Below are 15,304 nucleotides of genomic sequence, written 5' to 3' on the forward strand. Positions count from 1 at the left end.
GCAGCTGGGCAGACGCATGCTGTCTGCCTGCCGACGCTTGGACTTTTAGCTCAGCGAGACCCACATGAGACTTCAGCCCTCAGAACCACAAGAGAATAAATGTGTGCTCTGTTGAGCCACATCGTGGTCACTGGTTAATGATCATAGGAAATGAAGAAGCCTAGAGACTCTAGGGAAAGGCTCCCCTTGGCAATGTCTCTGCATACAGACATCTCAGCAGGAGAGGTGGGAGAGTGCGCACCCACAGCAGAAAGCCATGCATATGTGAAAAGAGCCTGTATGAGCAGATCCACAGCTGCAAAGGGGAGCGAGACTCCAGGAGAAACATGTGCCGCAGGGGTCCTGGATAAGGTTTGAGGATCGTTCTCAATAAACTCTCAACAGAATGGTGTGGTGACCTAAAACTGGGAAGCTAAGGGTGGTTTAGGGAAGGGATGGCTGTCAGGGGAGAAGCAAGGGTGTGCAGCGGGGCCCACAGGCTCTGAATCAGTATGTCTGGCCTTAGGGCTTGCTCTTTTGATTTTTTTTTTATTATTATTTGTATGCCTTAAATGTTTCATGCCACGTTTCAGAATGGCTGAGGAACCCACATGAATTGAGGAGTGTGCGAGTCTGTTGACTGTGCCCAAGGGAGGGGATCCCAACATTCCCAACTTGGTTACTATGTCCCAGTGTCCCCACCTAATAAGTTCTATGAGCTGAGATGAAAGGGAGGCTTGTCAGGTTCAGCGGTGTCTGTTTCTTGGGACTCTGTTGGGCAGAGCCAGGAAGATCAGATCAAATGGTGTGACTTCTCCACCTGCCATGGACTTTCCCCAAGAACATAAGAGGACATTGCCTGGGTTCCAGGATCCCAGCTACTCCTCCCTTTGGTCCCAAGTCTGAGATTCAGAGCTGAGCAATCTTGTGTGAGGGTTAGCCTGCCCAGTCTTGTGTGTGTGTGTGTGTGTGTGTGTGTGTGTGTGTGTGTGTGTGTGTGTGTTATCAGTTTATGGCTGACATTTCCATGACACTGGGCAGGACTTCTCAAGCCTTGGGGTTTGGGCAACTGATTGGGCTCAGAGGCTCAAAGCATAGCAGTTGCTGGGGCCGGGGCTCGGGGATGGAGAGGTATGGTTCTGTGGCAGATGCCTTGAAGGGGCTTTTCTGGTCCCTTTCTGTTCCTGCAGAGTAGGAGCTTGAAGCACAGTTTCAAGTTCCCTGGATGTCGCAGGCAGGGCATAAGTGACCGGTGGGAAATAAGGCCACACAGGCCTGCCGACTGGGTGGAGAGCAGACAGAGTCTGTTGTGTATGTTGGGTGGGTGTGAATGTCGTGGGTGTGAAATCATATGAGCATGTGTGAGAATGTGAGTGTGCCTGTGCCAGTGTGGGGAAGATGAATGTGCGAGTGTGTAGGTGTTAAGTTGTGCTATGAGTGTGTAAGGCTGTCTTGTGCTCTGGGCCCTGGGTTTTAATGGGTATGAGTGTGAGGAGACAGTCTCATGCTGCTCTGGTGTATTCGCAGACACACGCGCTCCACAGACTCCTCCCACACTGCACTTTGCCCGTTGCCTTAGCAACTTTCTGAGCACTGGCAAGCCCCTCCCTGTCTTGTCGATAGATGTAGGAGATGTATCTTGCTGAGTCTTGGATGCTTGCTTCATAGTCGGTCAACCGTCCAGCAGAAGGAGATAGGGAGGGTGTGGGAGTGGGAAGCAGGGCAGGACCTGTCAAAGCACAGGGAGATAAAACCCAGACGTGGGGCCACATGGTCTTGCGTGCCTGAGGACTGTAGCCTGCTTCCCCAGGGTCACCTAACTTGCCTGGTACCTTGGGAATTGATGGGCAACTGCCTTAGGTCAGGTGGGCCTGGCCTGGCAGCCTCCTAGACACTTCCTTTCTGCTACCCATGGTCATATTCATCCCAGGGCTTGGTGCTGAGGGTTGACTTTCCTTCAGTTCTCTCTCTCTCTCCGTCTCTCTCTTTCTGTGTGTGTGTGTGTCTCTCTCTCTCTGTCTGTCTCTGTCTGTCTGTCTGTCTGTCTGTCTGTCTGTCTCTCTCTCTCTCTCTTTCTGTCCCCCATCCCTTCCTTGCTCCTTCCCCCTCTCCTCTCCCCCACTCTCTGCTGGAGGCTGCCACTGGGCCTTGTCTCCTGGAGACATCTATGGGGTTTCTGGTTCTGTGACTGGAGCTATCTTCAGAGACCAAGGCAGCATTCAGGCAGAACCTCTGGGCTCTGGTTGAGCTCAGAACCCAAGGTAAGCTAGCATCCTTCTTCCCTAATGGGAAGGCAGGGAAGGCTATGTTCTGAGCAAAGTACTTGTGCCTGCGGCGTGTGTAGGGGCCACAGTTCCACCATCCACCAATATGTGTGAGCTGTCCTATGGCCAGGGCACCCTAGCAGGGAGGAGGATGCATAGGGTGTGGGCTTCATGAAGGAGCTACTTTGACATGGCCATTCCCCAGGAGCCCCCCTGCTCTCTGAGTCCAGAGGGTGCCCCCTCTGTGTCATGGCAGCCGTATTTAATGCTGCCATGTCCTGTTTCAGTCCTACAGGCTGTAGAGGAGAAAGTGGCTGTCCCTGTGCCCTGAAGAGATCTCAGGAAACAAGTCCTGTCTTTGGACCGATGTGGAGGGACTGCTTTTAGCAAGTTGATATTTTCTTGCCATTTATTGTTAACATTTTTAGAACACAACTCTTTTGTGATGAAGTGGCCTGTTCTCACCTCTGGTCTGAGTGTGGGATGAGATTTTACTGTATGGAAGTGTTTTTTGTCCAAGTCCTTGGTGCTATGGTATCTGGGGGCCATGGCTTTGGGGTCCACAGCAAGCACCCAGATGCATGGCTATGTGCCCCAGACTGTGTAGGGAGGGCAGAGATGGAAACATCAGGGGCAGTGAGCAGCTCCTTTTGAGAATCTGATGGAACACATGGCCAGGGCTGGCAACTGGAACTCAAGATGTACAGGGGACCCTCCCTGAACCCCAACTCCTGTCTCTGCTGGGCATGGAGGAATGGTAGAGAAAGCTTTGAGCCTGTCTGCCATGGACAGACATGTGAGTGTTGGGCGATGTCATTCCTGCCTTTGACAAGCCAAGGAGAAAGGGCACAGACGCCTCCCCTGTCCTTAGTGAGCAGCCTTGGAAGAAGGCAGGGCACCAGTTGCTCCCCATGTGCCCTTCATTCCAGGAAAGAAGAGGCTGTGGGAAAGTGCTATTGACAGTCTGGGAAGGTGTTTTCGCCTCTGTGGAAGTGCTAATGTGTGTGAGAGTAAGATGTGAGTTCACGCCTGCCTGGTTGCGAAGCCCTGCTGCACTAGCAGATGCTGGTACCACTTTGGCAGGCTCTCCCTCCCCCATCACTGTGCCCTGTCTGCAGGTGATGGTGGAGAGGAGGTGGTGGGCATCAGACTGCATGACGTGGTGCTGAGGTTTGCTTCTTTCAGGCGTCCTGGGGTCTATATAGCTAAGCCTTCATCCCCACCCTCTAGAAGGAACAGGGGAATGAAAGTGCCTGGTGGCAGCTCCCCGCATCCCCAACCCCCCCGCACGACACTTGCCACAGAGTCTCCTGGCAGCTATTACCCCAAGTCCTGACCAATTTCAGAAGCATCAGAGTGAAGCATAGGTATTGGGCTTCCTAGCATTCTGTTGCCCTTGCTATGCTTGTCGTTAACCCTGCAGGGTGGTCGGTCCTCGGACCTCAGCCTCTCCTGTGTCACAGATTGCACAGTAGAAGTGGCTCCCCACATACGAAGAGGTCTAGAAATGCAGAGACCCAAGCCCAGGCCTGCCACTGGGGGGGTCCAGTATCTATTGCCTCTGGCTGCTAGGCTGTTGCCTCTTCCTAGGAGCTTCTCTGTCTTCCTCCTGGGGTGCCAAGGGCTGGTGGCCTGGAGCCTGGTGGAGCTACAGCAGAAGCTCAGGGCCTACAGTGGTCAATGGAAGGGCAGCTTTGGGCAGACCGTTTCAAGCCTTTGATCTGAACACATTCCCTCCACCCACGCTCCAACCATGGTTTCAGGCAGAGGACTTGTTTCCCATATAACAACAAATCCATGGCAAGGCCATCCCAGGTTCCTATCCAGCTGACCTGTCTGCTCCATACAGTCATGGTGAGGCTAACACATTCCTAGTACCACTCTGGGACGCTGCCTGCTGTTCTAGGCCCTTAGTTGGGCTATTGCTCTGTGAGGCTCCTGCTATACTCCAGCAACCCATGCCAGCACTCAGAAGGCACACACACTCCAAACCTGAAATTCATATCTCCTGGACTCCGGAAAGCGGCTCCTGTGGTACTGAAAGAGGCCAGGATGGCTCACAGTGGAGGAGGCTCCAGAGACCCTGAGCAGGGTTGAGGTGTGGGTAACCCTAGCAGTGAGGTCTGCTGAGAGTTTGTATGGCTGTGATCAGTTTCAGGGTAGGCAGGAACCTGGGGCAGCAAGGGAGTCCACAGGCTTTCAGTCTGTAATTCTGGGATCCTGTGAGACAGCTGGATCACGAATCCTTATGGTCTCTGGGATGGAGAGCCTGGTTAAGAACTCTACTCTACCCTGCCTTCCTAGCTCAAAATCTGAAGAAGGGGGACCCAGGCAGGTTTGGCTCTCTGACTCCCCAAAACACCTGATCCCAGGAGCAGGTGGAGATCCAAGTCCAGTGATGACTGAAGCCAGCTGTGTTATTATCACAGGGGTACTTTCCTGAGTGTCAGTGTGAAATTATGGCCAGGGAAAGTACACCCTATACACACACACTCACACACATTCACATACACACAGAGACATACATGTGCCCCTCCCCCACGCACGCATGAGCACATGCACAGGCATATATACATACATACATGCACACACAGAGACACAGACACATAGACAGGCAGACAGACAGACAGACAGACAGACAGACACACACACACACACACACACACACACACACACACACACCTGAATCAGAGTGTGTTCTTCTGTGTCCATTGACTGGGGACTAACAGGAGAGGACCTTATCTAATGTGGGGTACTGGGTTAGAACATGAAGGGTTAGGAGAAATAAGGCTCTGGACAATGGCCGCCCCCTGGGCCGCCTTGGAGGAAGCAGTGCTGCCCACAACTGTGGGAGAACCCCATATTCCAACCATTGTGGGGTAGGCTCTCTGCCCATCCCAGGCAGCTTCCCCACAGGCCCCAGGAGCTGAGCTGTGGCTGGCCAGAGCCATTGTATTGATCCGGCTGCTGCCCTAATCATTAATTTATGTAAGTTTCCGGTGCAGTCTGGGGTTGTCAGAATGGAACACAGGAACAGGATTCCAGATTGGCTCAGGTGGCGGGGCCAGGGTGAGCAGAGCAGTCTGGGAAGTCATTACCCAGAGCATTTACTGTAAAAAAAAAAAAGTGGGGGATGGGCCAGGTCACTGTCCACCCCCCCCCCCCCAGACTAGTGGTGGTGAGGTTGTACCAGACCCCTTGGCCCTTGGCAAGATTCTGGGTATGAGAAGCCAGGATTGTTCTGGAATCCAGGACCTCTTGGGACCTTAGCTTTATCTCAGCTACTTCTAAATCCACTGTCTGCTGCAGGGAAACACAGGAAGAGGCCTTTGCTCCAGCCCCAGGGCTAGAGACAAAGATGAGCAGAAGATACAAGGGCAGGGCTCTTAAAGGGGGAGGTGCACACCTCCCCTGCTTCTGAGAGAAGGCCTGAAGGTGAGCAGCAGGTGGCCAGGCAAGGAGAATTTCAGAGGTGGGTTCTCAGTTGGGGCAAATGGGTCTGCTCATTTCCCCTGTGTGGCCTGGCTAAGTGGAGTGACTGCTGAGGCCATCCTGAAGTCCAGAAAGTAACACAGGCAACTGGGTCATAGCCCTAGAGGGCTACACACCTGCTCTGCCTGGGACCAGGGTGGTGGGAGCGGCTGAGTCTTTTGGGATTTACAGTAGTAAGTGCCTGCATCTCTGGTGCTTTGAATTGAAGAGTCCAGCGTCAGAGCCAGCATGGACATTGACTTCCCTGCTTCTTGCGTTTGAAATCTTGTCCTTGGAGCTAGAGACATCTTCGGGATGAGGACAGAGGTAGCCTGGGGTCCAGCGAGGGCAGAGAATACTCTTCTTTTTCATGCCTTATGATCCTAAATTTCCTGGCCAGCCAGCTGGTCTATCCCACTCAGCTTCCTCCGTTGGGAAGGGTAGCTGTCACTCTCCAGCAGCTCTGAGGGCCACTCCTGGGTCCTGCGTGTACCATGCAGGACAGAGTTGGGCTGGCTGACTCTTCATCAGTTCCTACCAAGGCCTGTACCCCAGGAAGCCTATGATCCTGGGCCACACACTTTACAGAAGGTGCAGGACTTTGCCAAGCCAGGCCTTTAGTCATTTTGGGTGGGAGATTTTCCTCATGAGAGTATTCTGGGTCTTGGGCTATATGGCAGATTTGACTTATGCACTCTTTTATGGTCATTTCAGGCAGTTTCCACCTTCATGTGGAACTGTCCTGTGGGTGAGGGGCTGGCTCTGTAGGAGGATGCTGAGGCTTTCATAGGTGACTAGCCTAGGATCCATTTGATGCTGTGGGCAGCACCCCTCATCCCTGGCTTTTCTCTGTCTAGCACTTAACTTCCTGGGTTTGGAGATGTCTCAGAGATGTGGAGAGCATAGCTGCCCCTCCAGGCCTGCGGGGGAGGCCTTCAGGCTGTGCATTGATTGTGTCACCGATAACAATAGCATGACTCATGGTGCAGCCCAGGGCCTATTTTTACTTTCCCAGGGACCATCTTCCCTCTGCCTTCCTCACAGGGGCATGCTTTTGTCTGTTTTAAGAAAGGACACCCCCACACACACACACACTCAGATGTAGTTAGGCAGCACAGTCTCCTTGTGGGTCCCATAATATGGGGAGTAGGGGCTGCCTCTGACATGGACTCTGGTGCCCATTTGTTGATCACTTTCCTCTGGTGCGGCAGCCTTGCCAGACCACAGAGGAAGAGGATGCTCGCAGTCCAGATAACACTTGATAGGCTGGGGTCAGATGTTAGGGGAGAAGGGTCCCCCTTTTCTAAGGAGTAGGAAAGGTGAGGAGGTGGGGGATGAGAGAGGAAGGGTGGGACCAGGAGGAGAGGAGGGAGGAGGCTACAATTGGATGTAAAGTGAATACATTTAAAATAAAATAAAATAAAGAAAGGACCATGCTTTAACTTAGAACCTAGCAGGTTAGCACTCACGTTGCTTTGCTATTGGGCGGCACTGCTTTCATGCCTGCCACAGTCCGTGTGCCGAACCCAATGTTAGAGCTTAGGCGCCATGTCAGGCAGGGGAGGAGGCCTGGCCTGGTCACTTGCAGGCAGGTCACGTCTGTTTTTTAGCAGAAGCATGTTCAAACAAGACCTGTTGGTTTTGCTTAGTATTTTGTGCGACCTGTATAAGGAGTGATGCTTTTGGCTTTCTCTTGACTGGTTTTAGCTGACACACGGTCTTGATATTGCCATCCGAATGATCGCTCCTTCTGTTACCTTCCAGCTACCCTTGACTTGCTTGCCATAACAGGTCCAGTGGGCAAAGCTCCATGCGTGATCCAAATGTGCAAAAACACCCGTGGAGGCCACACCATCAGAGCAGCCGGCAGTACCAGGGCAACCAGAGAGGAGGAAGGCAACCCGGATCATGTCCTCTGAGTTGCTGGGCTGGGGCACCGACATACCCTGTCCCTTCCTGCTGGGTTTAGTGTAGTGGCTGAGAACCCAGCCCTTGGCTTGAACAGCACCCTATGGGGGCTCCCTGCTACCTCTCATATGGCACCTTGTCTTTGAGAAAAGTAGCTGCAGAGATACAGGCATGAAAGAGATGACCTGTCCCCATGCAGCAATGACTGCTTCCAGCCACACTCCGCAAAATAAAAGATTTCTATGAAAAATAAATATTAAAAAAAAAACACCAAACCCTCGATTCTGAAATATTTAGCTGTCCCAGGAAGAGTCTGTGCCTACCATCTTCAGTATGCTGTATGATGGAAGAGCACCTGCAGGTCTGGAGTGCTGAGCCGGGCCACCTCCTTGCGTGCAAGACTATCTCCTCTTCAAGCACTTGCTTTGATTCAAGGAGGAGCTGTGTATATGTAAGATGGACCTGTTGGGGATTGAACTAGTGTTTCCTTCTACCTACTTGATAATTTACAAGATGTTTAACACCGGAGGAGACCTTACCTCACCATTACACAGCAAAGAGCATTGGAGTTGTCCAAACTGTCTCCTCCCCACCACCCGAGACAAGGTTTCTCTGTGTAGCCTTGGCTGTCCTGGACTCACTTTGTAGACCAGGCTGGCTTTGAACTCACAGAGATCCACCTGTCTCTGCCTCCCAGAGTACTGGGATTACAGGTGTGCATCACTGCACCGTGTGCAGTCTTCTTCAGTCCTCATCTTCAAAAGTGTTCCTGTGGTGACCTTGTAAATATACCTTGTCTGCGCCCCCTTTCCTTCCTTGCCATCATTTATTTGTTTTTCTAGTGTTTTCTTCCATACCAGAGCTTCTGTGCCTCCCCACCCAGGAAAAGACTGAAGAGACCCCAGGGCTTGAGTCTTCTTTTGGGTCTTGGGGGGATTTAGCCAGACCCCTGGCTGCCTTGGGAGCCTAGAGAGAGGGAGAGGAGTCTGCCTCTGGGGATGGGCAGCAGGGCTGGATTCTAAGCATCTTTGGAGGTGAAACCAACCAAGTTTGCTAGTAAACTGATGGCAAGTAGAGCTGGCCTGGCCACTTAGGACAAAGCTGTTATTGATGCAGGGTGGGGGAAAGTCAGGAATCTCTGTTTTGATTTTTTTTTCCCCACACTAAGGGCATCTTTATGTGGCCATTGGCCAATGTTACCATGAGGGTGAATTGACTCAATGACAAACTCAGTACCCTTGTCTTGGCAGGGTCTTTCCCCTGTACTGGCTGCATTGACTTCCAACTGGGGAACTCCCATGGCAGCCACATCTCTGCGTTTTTATGAATTGGCTACACGATGAATGTGCCTGTTAGGCTTGTGTACTGAAACCTGAAGCCACCTGGCACCTGCCTCTACTCAAAGCTGCAGCCAGCATGGTACTTTGCCTGCCTGGCTCCCTCACCTACTGCAGGAGCTGGCAGGCGAGATCCTCATGTACCCTGGGTAGGGGAGAAAACCAAGGACCCAAAGACATGGGCAGCAGCTCCTCTGGCCCATCACAGGAAGCTGAGGACTGGTGGGAGGTCACAGATAGGCCAGTGCCCAAAGCACAGCTCTCATTGAATATGTGCTGGCTCTGAATCCTAGCAGTTTCTGTCAGTTCTTTCCTAGGAGCCTGGAGTCTTTGTGTGTGTGTGTGTGTGTGTGTGTGTGTGTGTGTGTGTGTTTGTCTTTGAGACAGATTCTCACTCTATATCCTTGGATGGCCTGAACTCCCTGTTTAGACCAGGCTGGCTTTGAACTCACAAAGATTCACCTGCTTCTGCCTCCTGAGTTCAAGGATTAAAGGCATGTACCACTACACCCAGCTTTCCTGGGAGACTTCATCCCTATGAACCTGGATGGTGACATCAGCAGTGCAGGTGTCTAAGCGTGGAGCAGGACAGCTTCTGGGAGACTCCCACATGCCTCTGACCTATTATTTAATGTATTTCTCCCCCCGCCCCCATCCTTTCTTTCCAGGAAAGACGAAACTCAGAAAACTATGCCTGTGCTCTGTAAAGGCTAGGTATGTTGGCTGAGTTCCTGTGTGAACTCACAGCTAGCTGTTGGGCCAACACTTGATGCTCTGCATTGTGCTGGCTGCTGAGGGGCGGAGGTGTCACGGACATCACAGTGAGCTGTCCATGGGCAGGGTGATGCCTAACCTGTTTCTCAAGTGGTTTGGTGCTGGACTCCAGGTACCCAGTCTGTTGGGCTGGGGATAGGGCTCATCAGACTCCATGCTGCCATCTGGAGGTAGGGATGGAGCATCACACTTCTCTACAGCTGGCATTTGAGTGGGTTAGGGTCTCATGAAAAACTGCAGGAGGCCAAGGACCTCTAGGCAGCAGCAGGTGGATCTCAGTTCAGTTTGGGCAGGGAAAGGGACGCCGGCCCAAAGCTCACAGGTAGAGCCCACTTTCCAGAAGAGGCACTGTGGCTTGTTCCCATCCCTGACACCATCAAGATGCAGACATTATCTTACACCCCAAGGTGGGTGCTTAGCCTCCAGTGCTAGCCTGCTTCTTCTTCTCCTCATGCCAGACCCCTTCCCCAATTCCTGCTCATTAAATCTGGACCCTTGTGGAACACCTCATCACCTGTCAGCCCTAGTGCATTTGCCAAGGATGAGCATAAACAGCTTGGTTTAGAAAGATTCTGGCGATGGCTGCAGCATATGGCACCTTCACCTTGCTTCATAGCTCTGTGCAGAGCCATGCCTGTGGGGCAGGCTAAGGCTTAAGAGAAGGGCAAGGCACTTGGGAGCTTCTGTACAATGGTGTCTACACATTTCCACCCCACCCATCATGTACTCACTCCTCCCCACACTTTATTCTTTTAGTTTTGTCCCCACCACATGAATAGGCTTGGGCCACCAGCCTTCCTGCCCTGGCTGGTAGATGCAATGCCTTATCCTAAGCAGCAACCATACTTTCCTGCTCGTAGGAGGGACTGTGGGGCTGCTGCCACGTACCCCGTTGTGAGTGCTTCCTCTCTGCAGTATGCAGAGTTTTCTCAAAAGAAGAAAAAAAAAACCAAAAGGCTATAATGAAGTGATGAGCGGCTGAGGAATGAGGTTCAGATGAGTCTGGGTGCTGAGGGCAACACAGACTGTGGGCAGAGGCTGAGGTCTCCAGCAGGTGGCAACCAGCTAGGTAGCCCTGGGGTAGTAGGTCCCAGCCTGGGGCCTGCTGTCTGGTGTTGTGCAGGCTTGGACAAGACGGCTGTGTGTTCTCATCTGGGATAAGTGGATCCATTCCCTACAGGCCTTCCTGACATGGTTGCCAGCCTGGATGCTTGGCACCCTGTCCACTTCACTTACCCCTCAACTAACCCAGTTTGCACTAATCACATCCCCACACTGGGGCAGCAGCAGAGCACCTGTCTCATACCCATAAGCCAGGAAGATGTGGGAATCTGCCCAAAATCTCTGGGGAGAAAGTGGTTATGGGGTGAACATGTGATGTACCATGAGCCTGGGTCCACTCCAGGGTATGAACCTATACAGCAAGGCCAAAGCCCTGGCTAGACTCTCCAAGTGGTGTAGTATAGAGTCATATTCGTGGGGACCTAGGCTCTGGGCGTGGGTAAGTTGGAAGGACCTGTCTAAGTGGTGCTGGACAGAAATCCAGGAGGCCTGAGCCCGCCTCACAGCTCCTCCCCAAGAAAATGACAGCAAAAGAGACTGGCCCAAGGGAAAACTTCAGATTAAGGCACAGCAGGAAGTCTGAGAATCAGAGGTCAGGTGGTACCCAGCTCACCAGGGCTGTGGCAGCAAAGAGGCACTGGTGATCCATGGAAAGGCCAGCCACGCTGTGCTGTGTGTTGTCCTGTGACCTTCTCCACCGTCAATCAAGAACCACCATAATCCCAGGCCTATCCAGTGACCTCCAGTGGGGCAGATGCTCCATCCCGTTGCTGGAGAAGCCCAGAGTAAGGGCTGGTGTTGCCTGGGCTTCCTGTTGCACATCTTCCGTGGAGTGTGATGTCACTGGAGTTGCTGGGTGCGAGTTTGCAGCTGAGGAAGTCTTGGCTCATTAACCCCAATCCTGCCCGTAGTCGTGTATGTGTCTTCACCCCATAGCAAGCCTGTAAGGAGTGTCCGAGCCATCCCTTGTACAGCTGGAGTTCAGTCAGAGACATGATGAGCTCTCCTGAGGGGTTCAGGGTGGATCTCTGACGGACCGCAGGATTGTTAAGCAGGCAGGGGTGTGCTTTGCAAGGGTGGGGCTTGTGCCTGGCGCTCCCTTACCTGTCTGTCTCTTTGCTTCATCCCACAGTGAACTTCGACCACTTCCAGATTCTGCGAGCAATTGGAAAGGGCAGCTTTGGCAAGGTATGGAAGAGTCTCTGGGTGGGCCCGTGGAGGGTGGCGGCAAATGGGACCATGGACCCACATACAGACTTGCTCCGTTTCTCCTCAGAGAAGATAGTCTCGTCACTAGGGCAAAAAGCGCATGACTACCAGAGAGGAAGTGGGGGCTCTGGGCATTCAGAGAGTTGTCACCTAGTCCTCCACCGCCTTCCAGGGAGGGTCTCTGGGTGCTCAGCTTAGCCGACAGCAGAGTGTGGCCTGGTTAATTCTGTAGAACCTTTGTCGTCCTGTAAGGGGCTCTGTGTTTCAACACTCACCCGCTCATAACGCTGAAGCCATCTTGCAGTCTCAGTGATTTTTCTCAACAAGGCGTGCACTGTGGGCTAGAAAGGGGGCATCTTGGGAGGGCTACATCATGTGGCCAGCTCCCCAAGATTCAAGAGCTACCATGACATCCCGTGGGCCTGGCCAACTGAAACAGCAGTTCAGGCCACACTGGAGTCCAAGGGCCAGGCTGCATCTATGTCAGCTCCTTAGGTGCAAGGTGACAAGACCCAGTGTGGTGGCCCCGGTCTGCTTCCTCCCAGACCAACCCTGAGACTCCTGTCCCTCAAGCAAGTGGCCCGCTGAGTCTGCCTTCACTTGCCTTGTTCTCTCTTGGCCGGATCTAACTTCCTGATTGCTGCCTTGTGGTAGCTACAGATTGGGGGTAATTATAACTCAAAGAGACTTAACGAGGGCTCTGAAGAGGCTGGAATTAGCCCTCGGCTTCTGCAGCATGGCGTGCTGTGGACGGACCTTCCTGAACAGACGTTTGTGTTCAGCTGTCTGGGCACTTCCCTCCCCTGTAGCCTCACAGCTGTCTGTGGCGCTGTGTCTATTTAGGCTCCAAAAGGCCCCTCTAAAGAGACTGCACAGCCAGGAGAGTACAAAGCACGGGGTGATTGAGGGTGATTAATTGCCTCTACTTCATCCTATTACAAAGGATGGCTGTTCTTGCCGAAGCCTGGGGTGAATGGAAGTCAAGGAAGGTGAGCGCTTTGCCCAGTATTGAAAACACAGCACAGGGAGGTGTCTCTAACATCCCTCGGGCCCTAGAGCTTACTACAGGCCTACTGTTTGGAGACTGCCAAGATGGTTAGCCCAACACCAGTTGCACCTCCTCTCTGCTGATGTCGTGGCCAGGGACCGGCAGGCGGGCTTTGTGGACTAGCAGAGGGCAGCAGCTGGAACTGGGTTTAGGAAAGTAGCTAATGCTGGGAGGCACTTGGATCAGGAGGCATTCAGAACTTAGGTCTGAAGAGGGCTGGGTTCTCACATGCCAGGATGAAGACTGCCATTAGTGGGCTAAGCTGGGTCATGGGGTGCAGGGGCTAGAGGCTACTTTCTGGGCATCTTTCCATTTCCTTCCCCCTGGAGGCTTTCAGGGTACCTTCTTAGCCTATCCTTCTTGCATCCAGTGCTCCCCACAATTCTTCAATGGGGAAAATCCCTGATCCTCAAGAGGACATCTGGGGTGTCTGGTCTCATGTCAGATTTTCAGAACCCCAGGATCATGGCTCCTCTGACCAAGTCTTGGCTTCGAGAGCTGTTGGCCTAGAAAAGATTGCTGTGGGGTCCTTTTCTGAGGTGATGGATAGTACAATTGGGGACATTCCTTCCTGATCCCAATTAGCTGCCTACTTGGGTCACTAGGGGTCTTAGGCTGTGGCTGCCTGGCGGGTGTTTGAGACAGTAAGGCCTCCCAGGTTAGGTTCTGTCCTTGGTACTCTGAGTGGCCACGGTAGTGGACCAGGCAGGAAGGAGTGGGGACCTGGAGAAGGAGTCGGGCTGCCCAGGAGGCCTGAGAATATATCTGCTTGTGTGCTGTGATTCAGAAGGTGTGCTCCCTGCAGGAAACCCTTTCTGTAGGCAAGACGAAGCCCACCAAAGCCCTGCCGTGTGCCAGGTAGTGGCAGAGTATGTACATCAGAAACCAACGTTTCTAAGCAAATGCTCCTCTAAGCCATGGCGACTTCACCTGTTGAGGCCGTGACTCTTGGAGATGGGCTGTGTAGATTTGTTATAACTAGCCTTTGACTTTTTCTCCAATTTAAGGCAAAAAAAAAAGGGAGGGGGTAAACTATATATAACATAATGTTGGTCATCTACACTGTTTTAGGTGCACAGTCCCATGTCACCATGGTCATGTTGTTACCTGACAGATTTCGGGCACTTTCATCTTGTAAAATGGAAGCTGTTTCCATTAAGTGATGAGTCTCCCTCGCCCCTTTCCAGGTTCTATCTGCAGAGTTCTGCTTCAGGTCCCTCTGGTTTTCCCTCAGGATACCTTGCCTTGCTTATTTCTAGCTACTATGACGGAAGCGCCACATACTGGATGCTTGAGCAATAAATATCTCTCCTAGTTATGGATGCTAGAAGTCCAAAATGAAGGCAGGTACGGAGCCAGGTGGGGACGGACTTCCTGGCTGTGTCTTCGAATGGTGGAAAGAGGTCAGAGTTCACTGAGGTCCCTCATCAGGACACGCCCTATTCATGAGTCTTTCTCACTCTCAGGATTTGTTACTATCACCTGGTTGCTTAAGATTTTAATATAGGAATCTGGGGAGGGGCCGCGGCACACAAACATTCAATATGCCTTAGTATGCAGAGCTGTGAAAACTCTGTCTTTTGTGTCATGTTGGGTTCATGTAGCAAAATGTCCCCCAAGTTCGTCTGTGTTGTACTGTGTGTCAGAGTCCCCTTCCTCTGAAGGTGGAACAATCCTACCAACCTGTGCATAGCGTTTTCCCGATGAGGGACTCCAGGGTTGCTCCCCCAATAGCCATTGTGGATACTACTGTTGCTATGAGCATGAATGTACAACAACAGTCCCTTGATCTTCCCGCTTTAAATTCTGTTGCTCAGCAGTGGAATTGCCATATCACAGGGCAATCTTACCCATGACCTTAGAGGAACTGCCATGCTGTTTCTACAAAGGCTAAACTGTGCGTTACCTTCCCACCACTGGGCACACCGTTCCACTTTCCCACCCATACTTGTAAGGGTTTGAATTTCTGGTCATAGCCTTCCCAGTGGAAGCAAGAGGCTGCCTGCTTGTGTTTCTTTGATAGTGACAGAGCTGCTGATAAAATTTCTTATGTCTCAGAAGGAGCCTGTGCGGTCACGTGTCTAGGTGTCTGGGACTCAAGGCGCTGCTGTGGAAGGCCTGGGCTCTCCTGGCCTCCTGCTGTGGTATTGCAGGCTGATTTTTGTTGCCATGGATTTGTTGAGCAGAAAGCCCCTTAGGATTGTCCCTGGAAGCAGAATCTGATGGGTTGTTTCCATCAGGCGGAGTGAACT

The 15,304-nt window shown here is 52.3% G+C and overlaps 1 protein-coding gene across 1 annotated transcript in view; it reads left to right on the top strand.

The window, feature by feature from the left end:
- The window catches only part of STK32C (serine/threonine kinase 32C), an 82,037-nt gene that overhangs the window by 34,986 nt on the left and 31,747 nt on the right, over nucleotides 1–15,304 (top strand). The window contains exon 2 of the mRNA XM_084751018.1: nucleotides 11,928–11,983. Within this exon, the coding sequence (XP_084607144.1) occupies nucleotides 11,928–11,983 (56 nt within the window). The remainder of the gene's footprint in view (nucleotides 1–11,927; nucleotides 11,984–15,304) is intronic.

The sequence above is a fragment of the Acomys minous genome (assembly GCF_964271855.1).
Source record: "Acomys minous genome assembly, chromosome: 2".
NCBI lineage: Eukaryota > Metazoa > Chordata > Mammalia > Rodentia > Muridae > Acomys > Acomys minous.